The 16,144-nt window shown below is 45.2% G+C and overlaps 1 protein-coding gene across 3 annotated transcripts in view; it reads right to left on the bottom strand.

Moving 5' to 3' along the window:
• Positions 1–2,642: 2,642 nt before the first annotated feature.
• The window catches only part of usp44 (ubiquitin specific peptidase 44), a 95,408-nt gene continuing 81,906 nt past the window's right edge, over positions 2,643–16,144 (bottom strand). For 2 of the 3 annotated variants that reach the window (XM_038810913.1, XM_038810914.1), the window contains exon 6: positions 2,643–8,163. In XM_038810913.1, the coding sequence (XP_038666841.1) occupies positions 8,000–8,163 (164 nt within the window). In that variant the 3' untranslated portion in view covers positions 2,643–7,999. Of the gene's footprint in view, positions 8,164–10,213; positions 11,068–16,144 lie in introns of those variants that run through there. The other variant, XM_038810915.1, reaches the window with a different exon arrangement.

Genomic DNA, 16,144 nt, shown 5'->3' with positions numbered 1-16,144 from the left:
CCACTTTTCCTTACAGTAAGCGCATCTCTAGGATCAATTGGACCACTCTTTGCTGTTTGCCTTTTATTCACGTCTTCCTCTTTTCCTTTCACTGTTTCTGCCTTTTGTTGCTAATCCAGTTTCCATTTCGAACTCCCTGCTGAGGTACACATCCCCATGCCATACTAGTTTAAAGCTTCCCCAATAGCACTTTTCAAACACTCCTACAAGGATATTGGTTCCAGTCCTATTGAGGTGTAACCCATCCACAGTTTGTCCAGGTCACACCTTCCCCAGAACCTGTCCCAATGCCACAGGAATCTACAACCCATCCTGCATCACCCCTCTAGCCTTGCATTCATCCTGCCTACTGTCCTATTTGTGCTCTCCCTAGCCCATGGCACTGGGAGTAATCCTGTGATTGTTAACTTTGAGGTCTTACTTAATTTATCACCTCAGTATTTGGCTTTCAGAGCCTCATCCCTTTTTTAACCTACGGATGTCATCAAAATTAATCAAATGATCACTGAGGAGAGTCTAATCACAATGTTACAGAACTATGGAACAGGCTTACTGACTCAGCTGTCTTCTGCCTCTTTCACACATGGTCAAGCACTCCAAATACCAAGTGTAAACACCAAAATCAGACCATTCAGTTCAACAAGTCTGTGTGAGTGTTTATATTCTGTGAGCCACTTGCCAATCTTCATCTAATCCTATCAACGTAAAAGACTAGTATTTTGTCGTGTGTTCTGTCGTTTCATTTCATACTGATAGAATTCCCAAGTCTTGCCACTCTGAATAAAGATGTTTTGCCTGAATTTTCTGGTGGGTTTATTAGTGACAATATTTATGACCCCGTGTTCTGGTCTTATCCACGAAGGAAAAAGAGCTTTGTCTTTCTTGTGCCTCGGGTAACAAACTCTTCCCACATTTCAGAGAAAAGAGCCCTGGCCTTTCCAATTTTTCCTCATAGGTATAGTTTTGTAGTCCACAGTCTCCTGAGAAGCACCTTCTCCAGTGCTTCAATACTTTTTTTATACTGCAGAAACCAGAACAGTAGTGCCGACGGCATGGTATATCCAGAACTGTACACAGTGCTGACAATGGGATTGACCAGAACTATAGCGTGCTGACAACATTATGGTATAACCAGAACTGTACACTGTGCTGACAGTATAGGATTAACTAGAGCTGAACAGTGCTGACAGTGGGATTAACCAGAACTGTATACAGTACTGATGGTATCACCAAGGTTTGGAGCAACATGACTGCTGTCAATTCTATCCCTCTCGAAACAACTTGTATTTATATCTACAAAGTAAATATTTTTGTTTTACAAATTGAAGTTGATGACAGTTCTATTAATTAATAAATGATTAAGCATTTTGTGTAACATGTTATGAAATATTTGGTATGTATTAAATATGTAATCTTATTCATGGAGCCATGGTTAGTGAACAAGCCCAATTTCAATCTTGGCCCACTGAGATGAAGGAGGGCCACTCATGTGACCAACTCACTAGTCTATGTTGCCTGTCACTGGAGTAGGTGAAGCTGCTGCTATTCCCCTAGAGTCTGCACCGGCCCTCCCCACCAAATCCCCATAACCCCACATAGGGCAATTCAGTTTAGCCAATCCACCTAATCTGCACATCTTTGGGAGGAAATCCACACAGGCACAGGGAGAATGTACAAACTCCACACAGCCACCTGAGGTCAGAATTGAATCCAGGTCTCTGGTGCTGTGATGCAGCAGTGCTAACCATTGTATTACCCAATCAACTGTGTTTCCCAGCCCCCACTCCTGCCCCATTACTTACCGGAAAATAACTAACAGAACTTCCACTTCAGAGTAAGACAATTTAGCCAAGTGGTTATGTCAAAGGACTGGTAAAACCAAGGGCTTGGGTTCAAATCTATTGCCTGTGTGAAATTTAACTCAATGAATTGGTAACTTGCAGACTGGCACAACTGCAGTTTACCAGGTTGCCACAAAACACAACTGCTTCACTGATATCTTTCACAGTGAAGGTAACCAAACATCTTTACCCAATCTGGCTGACCTGATTCAAGGCCCAGCATATTTTGGGATGCACTATAAACACAACAGTTAATACCATCTACATTCTAACACCAAGGTTTGAAAAAAGTGTATACCTAGTGCAGTACTGACAAAACCAGCTGACCAGTCCAAAACGAAACAAAAAGGAAGATCCATCTATCAGGTTGTGATATCAAAGGAATTGATCAACTAACTACAATGTGGTGTGGCAATATTCTCTGTCACTTAGTATTCCTTGGTATCGAAAGTCTTTATATTTACTAACACCACTCCACGCATGGGTATTTGGACGAGTACTAGGGCAGAATCTAAAATATCAAGCAGTGATAGAGGTACCCTGAACCAGATAGAAATCTGGTTCAATATCGAACCAAAGGCGGAAAGTCCCTCCGGTTAATTGCCTGTTCACTTGCCAATGAACAGCAATTTTGGTAAGTTGAATTGAAAAGTTAACAATTTCCCTTGAGTTGCAGCTGCCCAGTATAGGGGGTGAAACAAGTGGTTTGAAGTTTACATTAGATGGAACAAGTGTCCAGAAAACAGGTTTACCCTGGAAGTGTAGCCAATTTGGCTGGAAATAAATGCTCACAAGCTGCCGTTTTATGTTAAAGTTCATTTTATTGAGGTAAAATATCTAGAAGTTGAGGTAACAATTTTTGCATAGAATTACTTTATGACAACCAACATCTTACAGCTAACAACAAGAATAAGTTTGTCAATTAACAAAATCAGGTTTAAAGCTGATTATTCTATAAAATGCCACATAGCTGAACTTGTTGGGTTAAAGTTAGGTGCACATACATGCAAAAAATTCATCTGGTATAGTATCTGCATATTTGAAAAACAGTAGAACCTTGGTTATGAGACTGAAGCAATAATCTTCCATTTCCTGCTTCATTTTCCTCTGTCCCCTAATATTTTTGGCACAATCATTAAACTAACTTTCTTTTTTACTATAACTTAATGGTTTAGAAAAATTCTCTTATCTTCGAGATGACTGAAAAAATAACTTTTGCTTCAAAACATTCAGTAAAACTTAAGACTATGCTCATATATTGTACAAAAGTTCCAGGACAGAGTGAACAAATTTAATAACCCCAGTAAAAAGAAATAATGATATCTAGCCCTCTGGGCACCATTGTTCAAACTAAATGTCAGATAATGTTCGTGTGGCATATACTACTGAAGAATACTTTCAATAACTGAGTTCATAAACAAAATAATAAGACTACTGAGGACCTTTTCTTTATGTTATTTGTGCATGGGATGTGGGTGTTGCGGGCTGGGCCAACATTATTGCCCACACCAGAGGGCATTTAAACGTCAACCACATTGCTGTGGATCTGGAGTCGCAAGTAGGACGGGTAAGTACGGCAGATTTCCTTCTCTAAGGACATTGGTTTTTACAACGATTAGACTTTAAATTCCAGATTTTTACTGAATTCAAATTTCACCATGGGCCAGATTTGAACCCAGGTCCTCAGCCATTACCCTGGGTCTCTGGATTATGTGTCTAGTGACAATACCACTGCCTCCCCCAGTATGGGCATCAGATCCAATGACGACACGCCACAAGAAATTGATGAGAACTTGTACATGTAGGAAACCAACCCCTGCCATGAGAACAACGTCGACGACATTGTATGTGGGATGCCACAAAAATTAGAAGTGAACAGATTGACGTGGATTATAAATGATCAGATATTTAGCACAGAGATACTGTATTAATAGAAGAACTAAATAACTAGCTCAGACATTAGTATAAAAAAGCTTTGAAAAATACATCTTAATATTTGATTTTTTTTTTGGTCATTGGGAGTTTGTGGATTCACAGCCACATTGTACCCCACTCCCAAATGGACCACATCATTTTGGAGACGAGTTTTGAGACCAGACTGAAAAGGAGGAAAATCTCAATCAGACAGAAGCAGGATGCTTGTGCTTGGAACTTGGTGAAGGAGAGACTGGAAAATAGCAGTTGTGGAGAAATACTGATCCAAAACAGATTTTTGCAGTGCCTGGTTCATATCCATTAACAAATGAAAACTAGATCAATATTAAATGCCACACTCCTGTGATAGGCTTCCTTATCTGAGAACCCCAATATGAATTTATAAATCACAGACCTCATGATCCTTTTATAGTTTAGGAATTTCATAGTCTTACTTTTAAAAAACCCACTGCAACACTGACTTGGAATTTCCCAAAATAAGCCAACTGAAGATTCCAACAAGGATGCTGCTGAACAGTTCAAATTACAAGAGCTGATTTGGTTGTCTTTATAAGATAGCACAAACAGAATTCTAAAGTATAAAACTCCCTGTGAAGAGATTTGTTGCACTTTGTGATTGGCAGATACTTTCAGGTTTTGCATATAAAAGGTGCAGAAAAACAGGAACAAAGTTATCTTTGCATAATCTTACACAGCTAGCAAATATTGCACATTTCCCCAAAGCATAGGTCAGTGTCCCATCAATTTGGCCAATATGATCGGCACAGGCTCCGGGAGAATTCCAGTCCCCTCTGTGCAATCAGTATTGTAAAACTTCAAGCAGAAAGGTATACAGCAGGCCCTTATTAAAGTACAACGTGCCTCAAATTGATGTCATAGTTTACACACCCGAGTTTCTCAAAAACACTGCTGTTGGGATGTTTTGTTACATTTAAAATGCTACGTAAATGGAAGTTATCATTCCTACATTCAAAGAAGTGCATATCCAGCATGTTACATTCAAGCTTAGACCTCCCACTCAACCTTCACTGGATTTCAGCACTCTTGGTTCAAGGGATATTGTTATTCCAATGTACAGGTTAGAATTGCATAAAAACCAGAGCAGAAGGATGGTCACAGTAAAGCAAAGGAAGATATAGAGGTGTGAGAAGACAGGCAGTGGATTACTTCAGGAAACATACACGATATGCCGAATATCTTCTGTAAACCAGTGAATTTTTCTTTTTCTTTATTCTTTCATGGGACACAGATGTCGGTGGCAAGGCCAACATTCGTTGTCCCCGAATTGAGTGATCTACTTCAGGTGGCAGTTAAGAGTCTGGAGTCACAGGTAGGCCAGACCAGATAAGGACATTAGTGAACCAGATGGATTTTACAATACTCAATGATAGCTGTCATGGTCACGATTACTGAGACCAGCTTTATATTCTGGATTTATTAATTGCATTGCAATGGGATTTAAACCCTGGGTCCCCAGAATATTAGTCTGGGCCTCCGCATTACTCATCTCATGACATTGCCAATACAGCAACATCTCTCCTCATCTTCCCCTCCCTCCCCACAACTGATGACAAGTTTTGTCCTAAAAAGGTTCAGAGCAGAGTTACAGTGAAACATCTTGTATTACTGTCTTTACAATCCGTGATGCAATTCCCCCAGACCTTTCTCCAGATGACTGCAGATTCAGCAACTATTTTCCTGCACTGAAAGGCGCACAGGCCTCAGGCACTGGGAATATGTTGGTCGGAACTAGTGTTTAAGGTCTGGTTCTGCTACACTTTGGCAGGGATACCTATTAGCATTATTCAAACAGTGACAATGTAGGTGTACCAAATAAACATTTCTTTGGCTAGCATGAAAATGCATCCACTAATCAAAGCGCAAAATATAGAATATTGGGAATAAAACAGTACATTTTTTTAAAACTCAAAGTCTTTGTTCTTTAGAATGCAAATAGAAGGGTAGAAAGGTGACTGCTGCCAGTAAAGGGATCCAAAATGCGAGAACATAGATATAAAATGAACTGTCCAAGATTTAGATTAGCGAGCAGGAGAAACATTTTACACAGGTGTGAGGCTGTGGGTTTTCATTGAGATTCAAGATAGGTTGGGTAAGTGAATGAAGGGATATGGGATTGGGGGAAATAAATGTGATTTATCAACTTATTGGGCTGAATGGCTGGTTTCAGTGCTATTTCTGTGTAACAGCATCAATTGTAGAGATCAGAGTGTCATTTCAGGATGCTGTAAATGGAGGAAGTCCTCTCTTCCATTTTTCCAAGGGCTGAAGAATAGCATGCAAGCACAAAGCCCTGGCTGGGCAGGCCTGGCCAATGTGGAGAATGTTCAGCGTTAATGTAGGTCATACTGCTGTGTCTGGTATCAATGCTCAAATGCTTCAGGCTCTGGCCCCTCACATGTTAAGAATTGCAGCACACGTAGAACCATCAGTTGCCATCATTCCCAGTGTCAGCTGCTAGGTGGCAGCACTAAATCAGAACGTGAAATATAAAAAGGCTTTGTTGCAGGAAAGCAGGAAGGATGAGTTTCGGATAGCGATGAGGCAAACACAGGGAACTGAGGAATCCCAATGGAAAAAAACACATGCCACAAAGGAGTTGTTATAAAAACATGAGAAAATGGAAATGGCCATTTAGCCCATCGAGACTGCTCCACTATTGAAGAACATGTCTGATCTCATTATCAACTCCATCGTCCTGACCCCACCCCCCAATAAATCTTGAAGCTTTTGCCAATCAACAATGTAACTCAGTCTTGAATATTTTCAATGTCCCAGCTTCCATTGCTCACTGAGGAAGAGAATTCCAAACACTAACAAACCTCTATAAGGAGAAATTCCTGTTCATCTCCAACTTAAATGGGAGACCCCTTATTTCGGAACTGAGTCGCTTTGTTCTGGAATCCGCCTTGAAAGGAAACATCCTCTCGGCATCGAACCTGTCAAATCTGCTCACAATCTTATATACTCTAATGAGACAAACTTTCATTCTTCTAAACTCCACTGAGTATAGGTCCAACCTGCTGAACCTTTCCTCATGGGACAACACGTTCATCTCAGGAATCAACCTAATGAACCTTGTTGGTTAACCACAGCAATCAACTTCTGTCAATCGGGCGAGAACAGATCGAGGCACAAGGAGAGAAACACCCCTGTAATGAGGAGCTTTCGGAACCAGAGGTCCAAAGTCACAAGCACATGACATCTCCACTACCTACTGGGTCATGGCCAGCATTATTCACTATTATAATCAATCATAGCCTCTCTCAACGAGCTCTTTTTTAGTGACAGCATGCTCAAGTTTCATAAATCGCTCCCGAAAATCCAATGCCTCCATAATCTCAGATAGGGTTTCCAGTCATTTCCAAACTTACAGACCTGAGATAATCCATTCGGGACTCTTTCTTTAAAGTTAATTGTTTTTAGATACAATTATTTCTGAAATGAAAAAAATTGTAACACAAGGGGAAAGTAGTTAATGATGGCTGCCACTTGATTGAGGGAGACAGAAAAGCACAAACTAAATTGAAGACTATTTTTCCATTTGAAAGCTCCCAGAAGAGGCCACCCCTGTGAGGTTCCACTGATCGGGCTTAACCAGAGTAATGTGTGACGGAACAAAGGACCAACCGAACATTGTGTTTTTAAAAATAGAAAAGTCGAGTTATTATGCAGAGGCCTGCACAGATTACAGTAAAGCCCATTCCAAAATAGCGAATCTGTATCACAGAAATACAATTCAGTGTTGAAGCAAGGAGTAACGCGCAAGCTATTTTGTTTCGGAGACTGTCAAGTGAGAAACAATAATACCACATCAAATAGTGTCTTGCCCATCAGTAGGAGCGATGACTCGAGCTGCAAATTTCACACTATGTTGATCTAATGAATTCCACTTGATCAAATGTATGGAAAATAGAAACTCTCTCTGGCTATTACTGGAACATTACTGCATGTGAAAGAATAGAAGCATTTACTCAAATTACTCCCACGTATTTCTCTGTTAACATAAAAAAAATACACTACAAAACTATGAATGTACTGTACATTTGTTCAAAAGGAAAGTCACAGCTACACCAGTATAAATGTCAATAAAGTACAAAATCCTTACAAAACCAAAATGGTGTCAAAATGTTAGAACAATGTTGCATCTGGATTGAACTGTGCTTGAGAAAGTAGTTATAAGATATGGAATTTCCAAATTTCATTCACGACGATGCTGGTGTCGAACGATTTCCAGGTGAGGGAGGTGGTGATGGTACTTTAATGTGAGGAAGTCGGCGAGTATAGAAGAGAATGTAGGCTTGAGCTTTACAAACTTCATCCACAGCACAGATGGTCACTGTGGAATCGTTACAATGGACCCATAATTCTATAAGAGAGTCAAAATCACAATTACTGTGCAAACTGAAGTCACTGGTAACATAACAGAGACATGGGCGGGAACGGGGCCTGCAGGACCGCGGCGGGGACGGGACCCACGGGGACAGGACCTGCGGGACCGATGCGGGTGGCGGGACCGAGGCAGGGGGGACGGGACCCGCGGCGGGGACGGGACCCGTGGGGGGCCGGGACCCGAGGCGGGGACGGGACTCGAGGCGACGGGGGAGAGACACGGGACCCGCGGCGGGGACGGGACCCGCGGCGGGGACGGGACCCGAGGCGGGGACGGGACCCGAGGCGGGGACGGGACCCGAGGCGGGGACGGGACCCGAGGCGGGGGAAGAGAGACACGGGGGGTGGGGGGGGGGAGACGGGACCGAGGCGGGGACGGGACCCGAGGCGGGGACGGGACCCGAGGCGGGGGGGACACGGGACCCGCCCGGGGGGGGGGGGGGGGGGGGGGGGGAAGAGACACGGGACCCGTGGGGGGGGGTGGGGGGGGGGGAGGAGACGGGACCGAGGTGGAGACGGGACCCGAGGCGGGGACGGGCCACAGACAGACACACAAAATCATCTGAACTTAAATACAATTCATGCATTCTCCTCAAGGAATCGATTAAAATCAGGGCAACTGTCGTAAGATGCCAACGGCCTTCTGATACCTCTTCTAGGTGGAAATGCAAGTGAAAAGCAAGTGTTGTCAGCATGTCTGATGAAGCAGGACTTTGGAACCAAGTGCGAGCTGTTTGGAGGACTGGGGTAAGAGAGGGGATAGAGAGGAAAGCTCAAATTTATACATCAAACACATCCAACGTATGTTATAGATTTTACAATGCAGAAGGAGGCCATTCAGCCCATCGAGTCTGCACCGGCTCTTTGAAAGAGCACCCTACCCAAGGTCAACACCTCCATCCTATCGACATCACCCAGTAACCCCACCCAACACTAAGGGCAATTTTGGACATTAAGGGCAATTTAGCATTACCAATCCACCTATCCTGCACATCTTTGGACTATGGGAGGAAATCCATGCACACACGGGGAGAACGTGCAGACTCTGCAGAGACATTGACCCAAGCCGGGAATCGAACCTGGGACCCTGGAGCTGTGAAGCAATTGTGCTAACCACTATGCTTTCATGCTGCCCATGGAGGTATTGTATTGGTCAAAGTGCTCGGATGCATATCTGCAAAAAAGACCCTCTACCAGTGTGCAGTCTTGGGTGAAGCAAGCGAGTCATTCAAAGCCATTTCTACTTTTGGCAGTTGTTGCTCGTTATGCTTTCTCTTTAATTGCTCTGTTTAATAACCTTTGCTCTAGAGTCGCCAGGTATCTTTCTGATACCACCACGAGGTTCAAAGCCAAGTGCTGATCAATAACTCAATACACCAGTTATTAAGTTTCAAATCAATACACATTTATTATACACACAGTCAATCACTACTCATGCACAAATTCTACTTACTAAACTATCACTGCTACTAAAAGCCTATACTTAGCTTTCGAATGGCCCACCAGGTCAGAGGAACAATGGCTTTTGTCCGGTTCTAAATCTGCTGGCTTCAAGCTGGTATGGAATAGTAGCTAGGAGCGTCTATCTCGTAGCGTGTGTTGACTGGAGACTTACTTGGTTGATGCAGCTGCTAGGCAGGTCTCTCCTCACTGAGAGTCACGGTCAAGAGTTCTTTGAGAGCTGCCAAGAGAGCGAACTGAACTTGGGGACTCTATTTTATAGGTCCCAGGGGTTTCACGCCCTTTTGGCGGACCTCGGACTTGGTCCCAATCGATTGGATCATGTCCCAATCGATTTCTCCAATACTGGAGTTGTTCCCTGATCGTTGGGCGGGCCCTATGTGTCCGTTGGCCTGCCTTTGTCCTAGCACCCACTGGCGGCGGGGAGTCTGGTTTGGTCCCGATTGATTCAATGTTTCTAATTGTTCCTGGGGATCACTCATTAGTATGTAGATGGCTATTGGTTTCGGTTCTGTCTGGGTTCTGCAAATCTTACTACACAGGAAACTTTGCACCTGCTTGTTTTCCTGTGGCTGGCCAATTTTCCCTGTATTCTTTGCGGGCATCCATTTTGGAATCGGGACGTGGCCACCCCAGGTGGCTACACTCTCTCCTTGTGATCCTCAACGCGAAGCGTGAAGGATCACACTACTGCGATGTCTTCATTCCCTGACCCAGCGGGCATTCATGCTTGGCCTCTGTACTGTCCTTAACTATGCAATAAATTTTTAACTAACAATTTTACATACACATCATCAAAACTCTATGGGGGCGCTATGCCATTAAGGACATGCATTACAAAACAAAAAAAACTGGAACCTCTAACTATGCTCAATAAACTACTCTCACTTAAATCATGCAAACATACTAACTTCCTAACTGTACAAATAGCAGCATTCAAATTTTTCTCTGGTTTGGCAGTCAAACCAAGAGTTTTACAATCCTTTGTTCACAAATGAACACATTTCTTTATTTACAAATGAAGACACACAAACAAAATAAATGTTCTTTATTCCATGTCAAGGGGTTCGGGGGCCTGGTGGAAACCGAAAATAGGGGATCTTATTCTGTATACCGGGGTGCGAGAGCGGTAGACTCTCCTTTGCCATTTCTTTATGCGAATAGTCTGCACGATGCTGCAGAGTATTGCCAATGCTAGAAGTGTTTCGACAACATACGAAAAGGAATACCATGTGATAAACTTATCACACCATGTTGGGGTACGGTTGGTTGTTACTGGGCTCTGTGTACTATGGGGAGTGAATCATTGACGGCCTGTGGAGTGGGGGTGCGGGGGTTCGCGTGCAACCAAATGCATAGTGTCCAAAGAAGAAAAATGGAGGTCGTCTTCATCTCTTCTTGTCCTGGAGCTTCTGGAATTCTGTGAATACAAGCATAACATCTGTTATTATCTTGCTTAAGATCACGTGTGTTTGTCTGTCCTTTAGTGCCAATTACCCTTTATAATTGGTCACCATCTGTGACTCCCTCATTTTATTTTTTATACCAAATTTCAGGACCAGACATTCTTGAAAAGTACTGAAACAGTGCGAGCCGTCTCGCAGCCTGTGCGGGTTACCATCCCAATGTTTGAGGATGTAAACAGCATGAGGGGAAGCAACCGAAGGGTTACCTTAAAACAAAACAAAGATTTTGAACCAAAAGAGCCAAAATGAGGTGCGTATGGGCCGCGGCGGGTAAGAGTTGGATGGAATCCCCGGGTAGGGCGGGCTGTGCTCTACCCGAGCTTAGCTGACCAGAGGGGGGGGTCCTCAGACAGGGCGGGGATAAGTGCCGCTTCTCCACTGCTTGAGTAACACGCAAGAATGCAGGCATCGTGGTGGTTGCAGTAGTGCATCTACCGTCGAATCGGAAGAGCAGTTACGAACTGGGTTCTGGCAAGGTCTCAGCGGTTTCGGCTGATAAGCCTGCTGGCAAGTTCTCATAGGTTTCTGCGGACAAATTTGGCGTGGGGCTGTGGAAGGCTGTTTAAATTCAAAGAAAGAACATCTGACAATCACAAACAAACAAACATGCAACGAATATCGTGGATGCAGAATATCAGAAAGGACACCGTTTCTCTCAAACGGTTCCTTGTTAAAACATCATCTGGACACCTCAGTTATCTGTTGCGAACAGGGTCGCAAAGGGATTCGCGTGGTGGGAGTCAGACTCAATGTCATCTTCTTCTCCCGGATGCCATACTCTTGTGTGGATAAGGTTCGCCAAAGCTGCGTGGTGTGACTTGGGGATCATCTCATCGTTCTTGATGAGCCTGAATGAATTATCGCGGTGCCATATTCGTGTGTCAAGTTCGGAGGTACAGGAGTCGGGGTCCTCATCGTAGGGCGGTGGTTCTGGGTCTGGGGCTTTAATGTATGTGATCTCAAAGGGATCACTCAAATCGTGTTCAGAGTCGCTGGGAGTGGGGCCTGTTGCAGGGGGATGGTATTGAGGTGTGCTGTGGCTGTCGTCTGTGTTTTCGCAGTCACTGTCGCTGTAGCTGAAGTCGGTGGGTGTGGAGGGGCGGAGTCGTGAGTCGGGGGCGGAGTCGAGGTAGAGTCCGTGGATGGGCTGGACTGGCTGGGGGAGGGTAGGAATGCGTTTCCTGTGGGTGGGGCGTGGTCGTCTGCTGCAGCGAGCAGGACGTGGTGTGCGTGGTTGGAGTGCGAGCCATAAGCCTGGAGTTGGTTAATATGAAACCACGCAGTCTTTCCGTTGGGGTACTTTATTTTATACACAGAGGGGCTTACTTTGTCCGAAATGGAGTACGGACCTGAGTATTTGGGTGACAGGAATGTGCTGGGGTTGTAAAGGGATAGCATTACCTGCTGCCCTACTGCAAACTCAGTCGCATGCACTGTCTTGTCGAAACAAGCCTTGCTCTGTTTCTTTCTTGTGCCCAATTTTACTGCGGCTGCTTTCACATTTCCAGGTGGGGAAGAACGGTGGTGACTTCGTACTTTTATGATGCCATTTGTCCTGTCCTTTGCCTGTTTTAAAATATGGCTGAGTAATGGGGCCGATGGTAGGGGTTTTCCATCTGCGGAAACAAATCCCCTTGCTTCCCACAGGGGCAGGAATTCCGTTAAGCTGTTGCAAACATACAAGCTGTCCGAGTATATGTCTGCTGGGCTGGGGAACGAATCGGGGTGATCTACTATATAAGCAATAGCTGCCAGTTCTGCTGCCTGCGAGCCTAAGTGTCCTGGTAGTTTTAAGGAGATTTCTTCTAGGGCGTGTCCCTGCGCGTTCTCTACATAAATTCCGCATCCTGTTATGCGTTTTCCATCTAATACTGTGGAAGAGCCATCCACATATATTCTCAGGGGTGCGCACGTGTCTGTGGGCTGGGGTCTCTGGGGTGAATTACCTATCTTCCTGGGAGGTGTTTTTGCGATGAAGGGGCCAGTGTTGTGGTGTGGTGAGATAATCTCACATTCATGAGGGGTGCTTGGGTGCTGTAAATTGTCTGCAAGGAAAGTGTGGGTTTTTGTCCTTTTAACGGTGATGTCCCGTCCCTGTAAAAGAAGGGTCCAACGTGCTGCTCGGATTTGGCTGACTGTGCCATCTTTAAGTCGGCCATCTAATAATAGCTGTGTCGGGGTGTGTTCTGTGAGGATGGTAATGGGGTTGAGTCCTGTTATGTACGAAAAATACTGAACTGCCCAAAAAACTGCGACCAGGTGCCTTTCACAGGCAGAAAATCCTTGCTCGACAGGATCTAAAACTCGAGGCGTATGCAACGGGTCTTAACTGTTCATGCCGTTCCTGGAGGAGAACGGCCGAAAGGGTTTGGTCGGTGCTTGCTACCTCTATAGCGAAGGGGGGAAAGTGGGTCTGGAACCTGTAGTGCGGGGGCTGTGCTGAGAGCTCTTTTTAAAGCATCCACGACATCTGAATGCTGCGGAAGCCATTCCCAAGGTGCCTTTTTCTTGAGAAGGTCGGATAGGGGCGCTGCTTTAGTGGCGAAACCGTCGATGTGGTTTCGGCAGTAGCCAACCAGTACTAAAAATGACCGGAGGGCTGAGACATTTTGCGGAAGGGGCAATTTGACAATCGAGTCAATCCTTTTATGCTTGATCTTGTGTTTACCATGCGTGATAATTGTTCCCAAATATATCACCTTTTCTTCCAAAATTTGGGCCTTTTTGGGGTTAACCTTACATCCAATTTCTTTCAGGAGTCCTAGGAATTCTGCTAGAAGCAAGATGTGCTCTGTCTTTGTGTCTGTCTGCAGTAACAGGTCGTCTACACACTGGACCAGACATTCGGGGCGGGAAAATTTAGTTAAACCATTTGCCAGCTGTCTGTGGAAAATGGAGGGGGAGTTGTGGAATCCTTGTGGAAGGCATGTCCACGTGTATTGCTGATCTTTAAAAGTGAATGCAAATTTATACTGGCACGCTTTTGCCAATGGAATGGACCAGAATCCGTTGCTGATGTCCAAAACCGTAAAGTATCGTGAATGGAATCCCTGTTTGAGCATGGTCTCGGGACTTGTGGCTACAGTGGGGGCTGCTGCTGGGGTGACGTTGTTGAGTTCCCGGTAATCAATGGTCAGTCGCCATGGTCCATCGGGTTTTCTTACTGGCCAAATCGGGGCATTATTAGTGAAGGCTACTGATCTTAGTACGCCCTGTTCTAATAAGCTATTACCGTTGAGATTTCTCCTTCTGCTTCCTGGGGAAATCAGTACTGCTTCTGGGGTCTGGGGTCAGGTCCTGTAATCTGCACAGAGCCAGCCATTCTGCCACAGTCGTGCTTATGATGTGCAAATGCTGCTCTGTTTTCCTGCAGAACTGCCCTAAACCTGCTTGTCTGTGCTAATTGTGCTCGGGTCAAACCAGTATTCGCCGACTGCACTGATCCTATTAACATAATCTCCTACTGTGAGCATGGCGGGGGCTCCTGCTGTCTTTGCCATTTTCCAGACACATTTGTTTACTGGATCGAATGAAAGGTTGTGGGAGCTCATGAAATCAATTCCCAAAATATGTTCTGCTGTGTGGGGTAGATCAACTAAAACTATGGGGTGTTTGGTTGTTATATTGCCAATCTGAATAGAGACAGGGGCTGTGATGTGTCCCTGCTGTGAGTGGCCTGTAAAGCCGCTGAGGGTGATGGTGTCTGTAGTGGGCCACGTGTCTTTCTGAAACACGGTGGAGGAATTAAGTGTGGTGCGGGACCCTCCTGTGTCCCAAAGAAATTCAACGGGCTGACCCTGTACTTTTGCTGCAACGACCGGTCGGCCGGACCTATCCCAAAGCGTGTTGCAGACCCAAGTTGGGGAGCCCGAACACCGTCAGTCTGTGCCGTTCATGTCTGCCTGGTCTGAACGGGGGCTAACACTATGAATAGGCTTTGTCCTATTCCTATTTAGGGTGCCTGTCTGTTGGGCTCTCTGTGGCTTTTGCGGGGCATTGCACTCTCGTGCAAAGTGTCCTAATTGACCACAGTTGTAACATTCTTGCGATTTCTGGGGTGCAATTTCTGGGGTGGGCTGTTCCTACCTTCATTTACCCATACGGGGTTCTGGTGCGTTTTTACTGCATGCATGTCTGCATCTGCCTGCTCTCCATCGGGTTTCCTAAATGCGATTTTATTGTGCACAGATTGCTCCCATGCGCGTGACAACCTTTTTAAAACCCATTTTTCGTTGTGGCCTCATCTGAGGGGTCATAATTCGCGCAAGCTCTCTGTCCTGCCTCTGTTGCATGGGAGATCAGGATTAGAGTCCATTTTGCCATGTTGTCCGAGGACAAATGGGCACGGGCTAATTCTCCGAAAACTGCCATGGAATGGATCCACAAGCGTCCAGCAAACACTGTGGGGTGTTCTGTTTTCTTCTGCCTGCATCTATTCAGGCCTTCTACTGGGTCTCCTCTATTATAGCCGATCGCATCTAGGATCGCTGTGTGCATCTCTGCTAGGGTGCCTCCTCCTACATTCTGTGGGTCGGGAAGGGCTGCTACTACGGAAGGGTCTAGGCTCAAAACTGTGAGCTTCACTTGCTCTCACTCGTCCAGGCCGTACATAGATGCCTGCTGCTTAACCTTTGCAAATAATTGGTGGTGGTCTGAAGTGGGGAGGAACGGTGTGATTTTCTCGCACGTGTCCCGTAATTGGGTCACGGTTAAGGGGGTCGTATAAAGGAAATCCGTGTCTCCTGGTGCGGCTCTGCGGTGGGTGGTTACTGGATTCATGGGGGTGTGATCTATCTGCTCTGTGGGGGGTTGGGGTGCTCTTCTTTACTGGGGCTTCTCCTGCGTACATGCTCCATGTACATACCTATGCACTGTCTCGTTTAACTCTTGCTAATTGGGGCCTTTTTCCTCATTTAATTGGGATCCAAATGTGCTTTGAAAGCCATTCTGGACTGAAAGCAGAGATTGTAGCTCTGCAATCTGCTTCCCGCACTTTGCATGGTCTACCGAGCTCTGCCTTTGTTCCGTGGT

The sequence above is a fragment of the Scyliorhinus canicula genome, chromosome 11, assembly GCF_902713615.1.
Source record: "Scyliorhinus canicula chromosome 11, sScyCan1.1, whole genome shotgun sequence".
Lineage (NCBI taxonomy): Eukaryota > Metazoa > Chordata > Chondrichthyes > Carcharhiniformes > Scyliorhinidae > Scyliorhinus > Scyliorhinus canicula.
The sequence above is the reverse complement of the archived record's forward strand: the minus strand, read 5'-3'. Positions and strand labels throughout refer to the sequence as shown.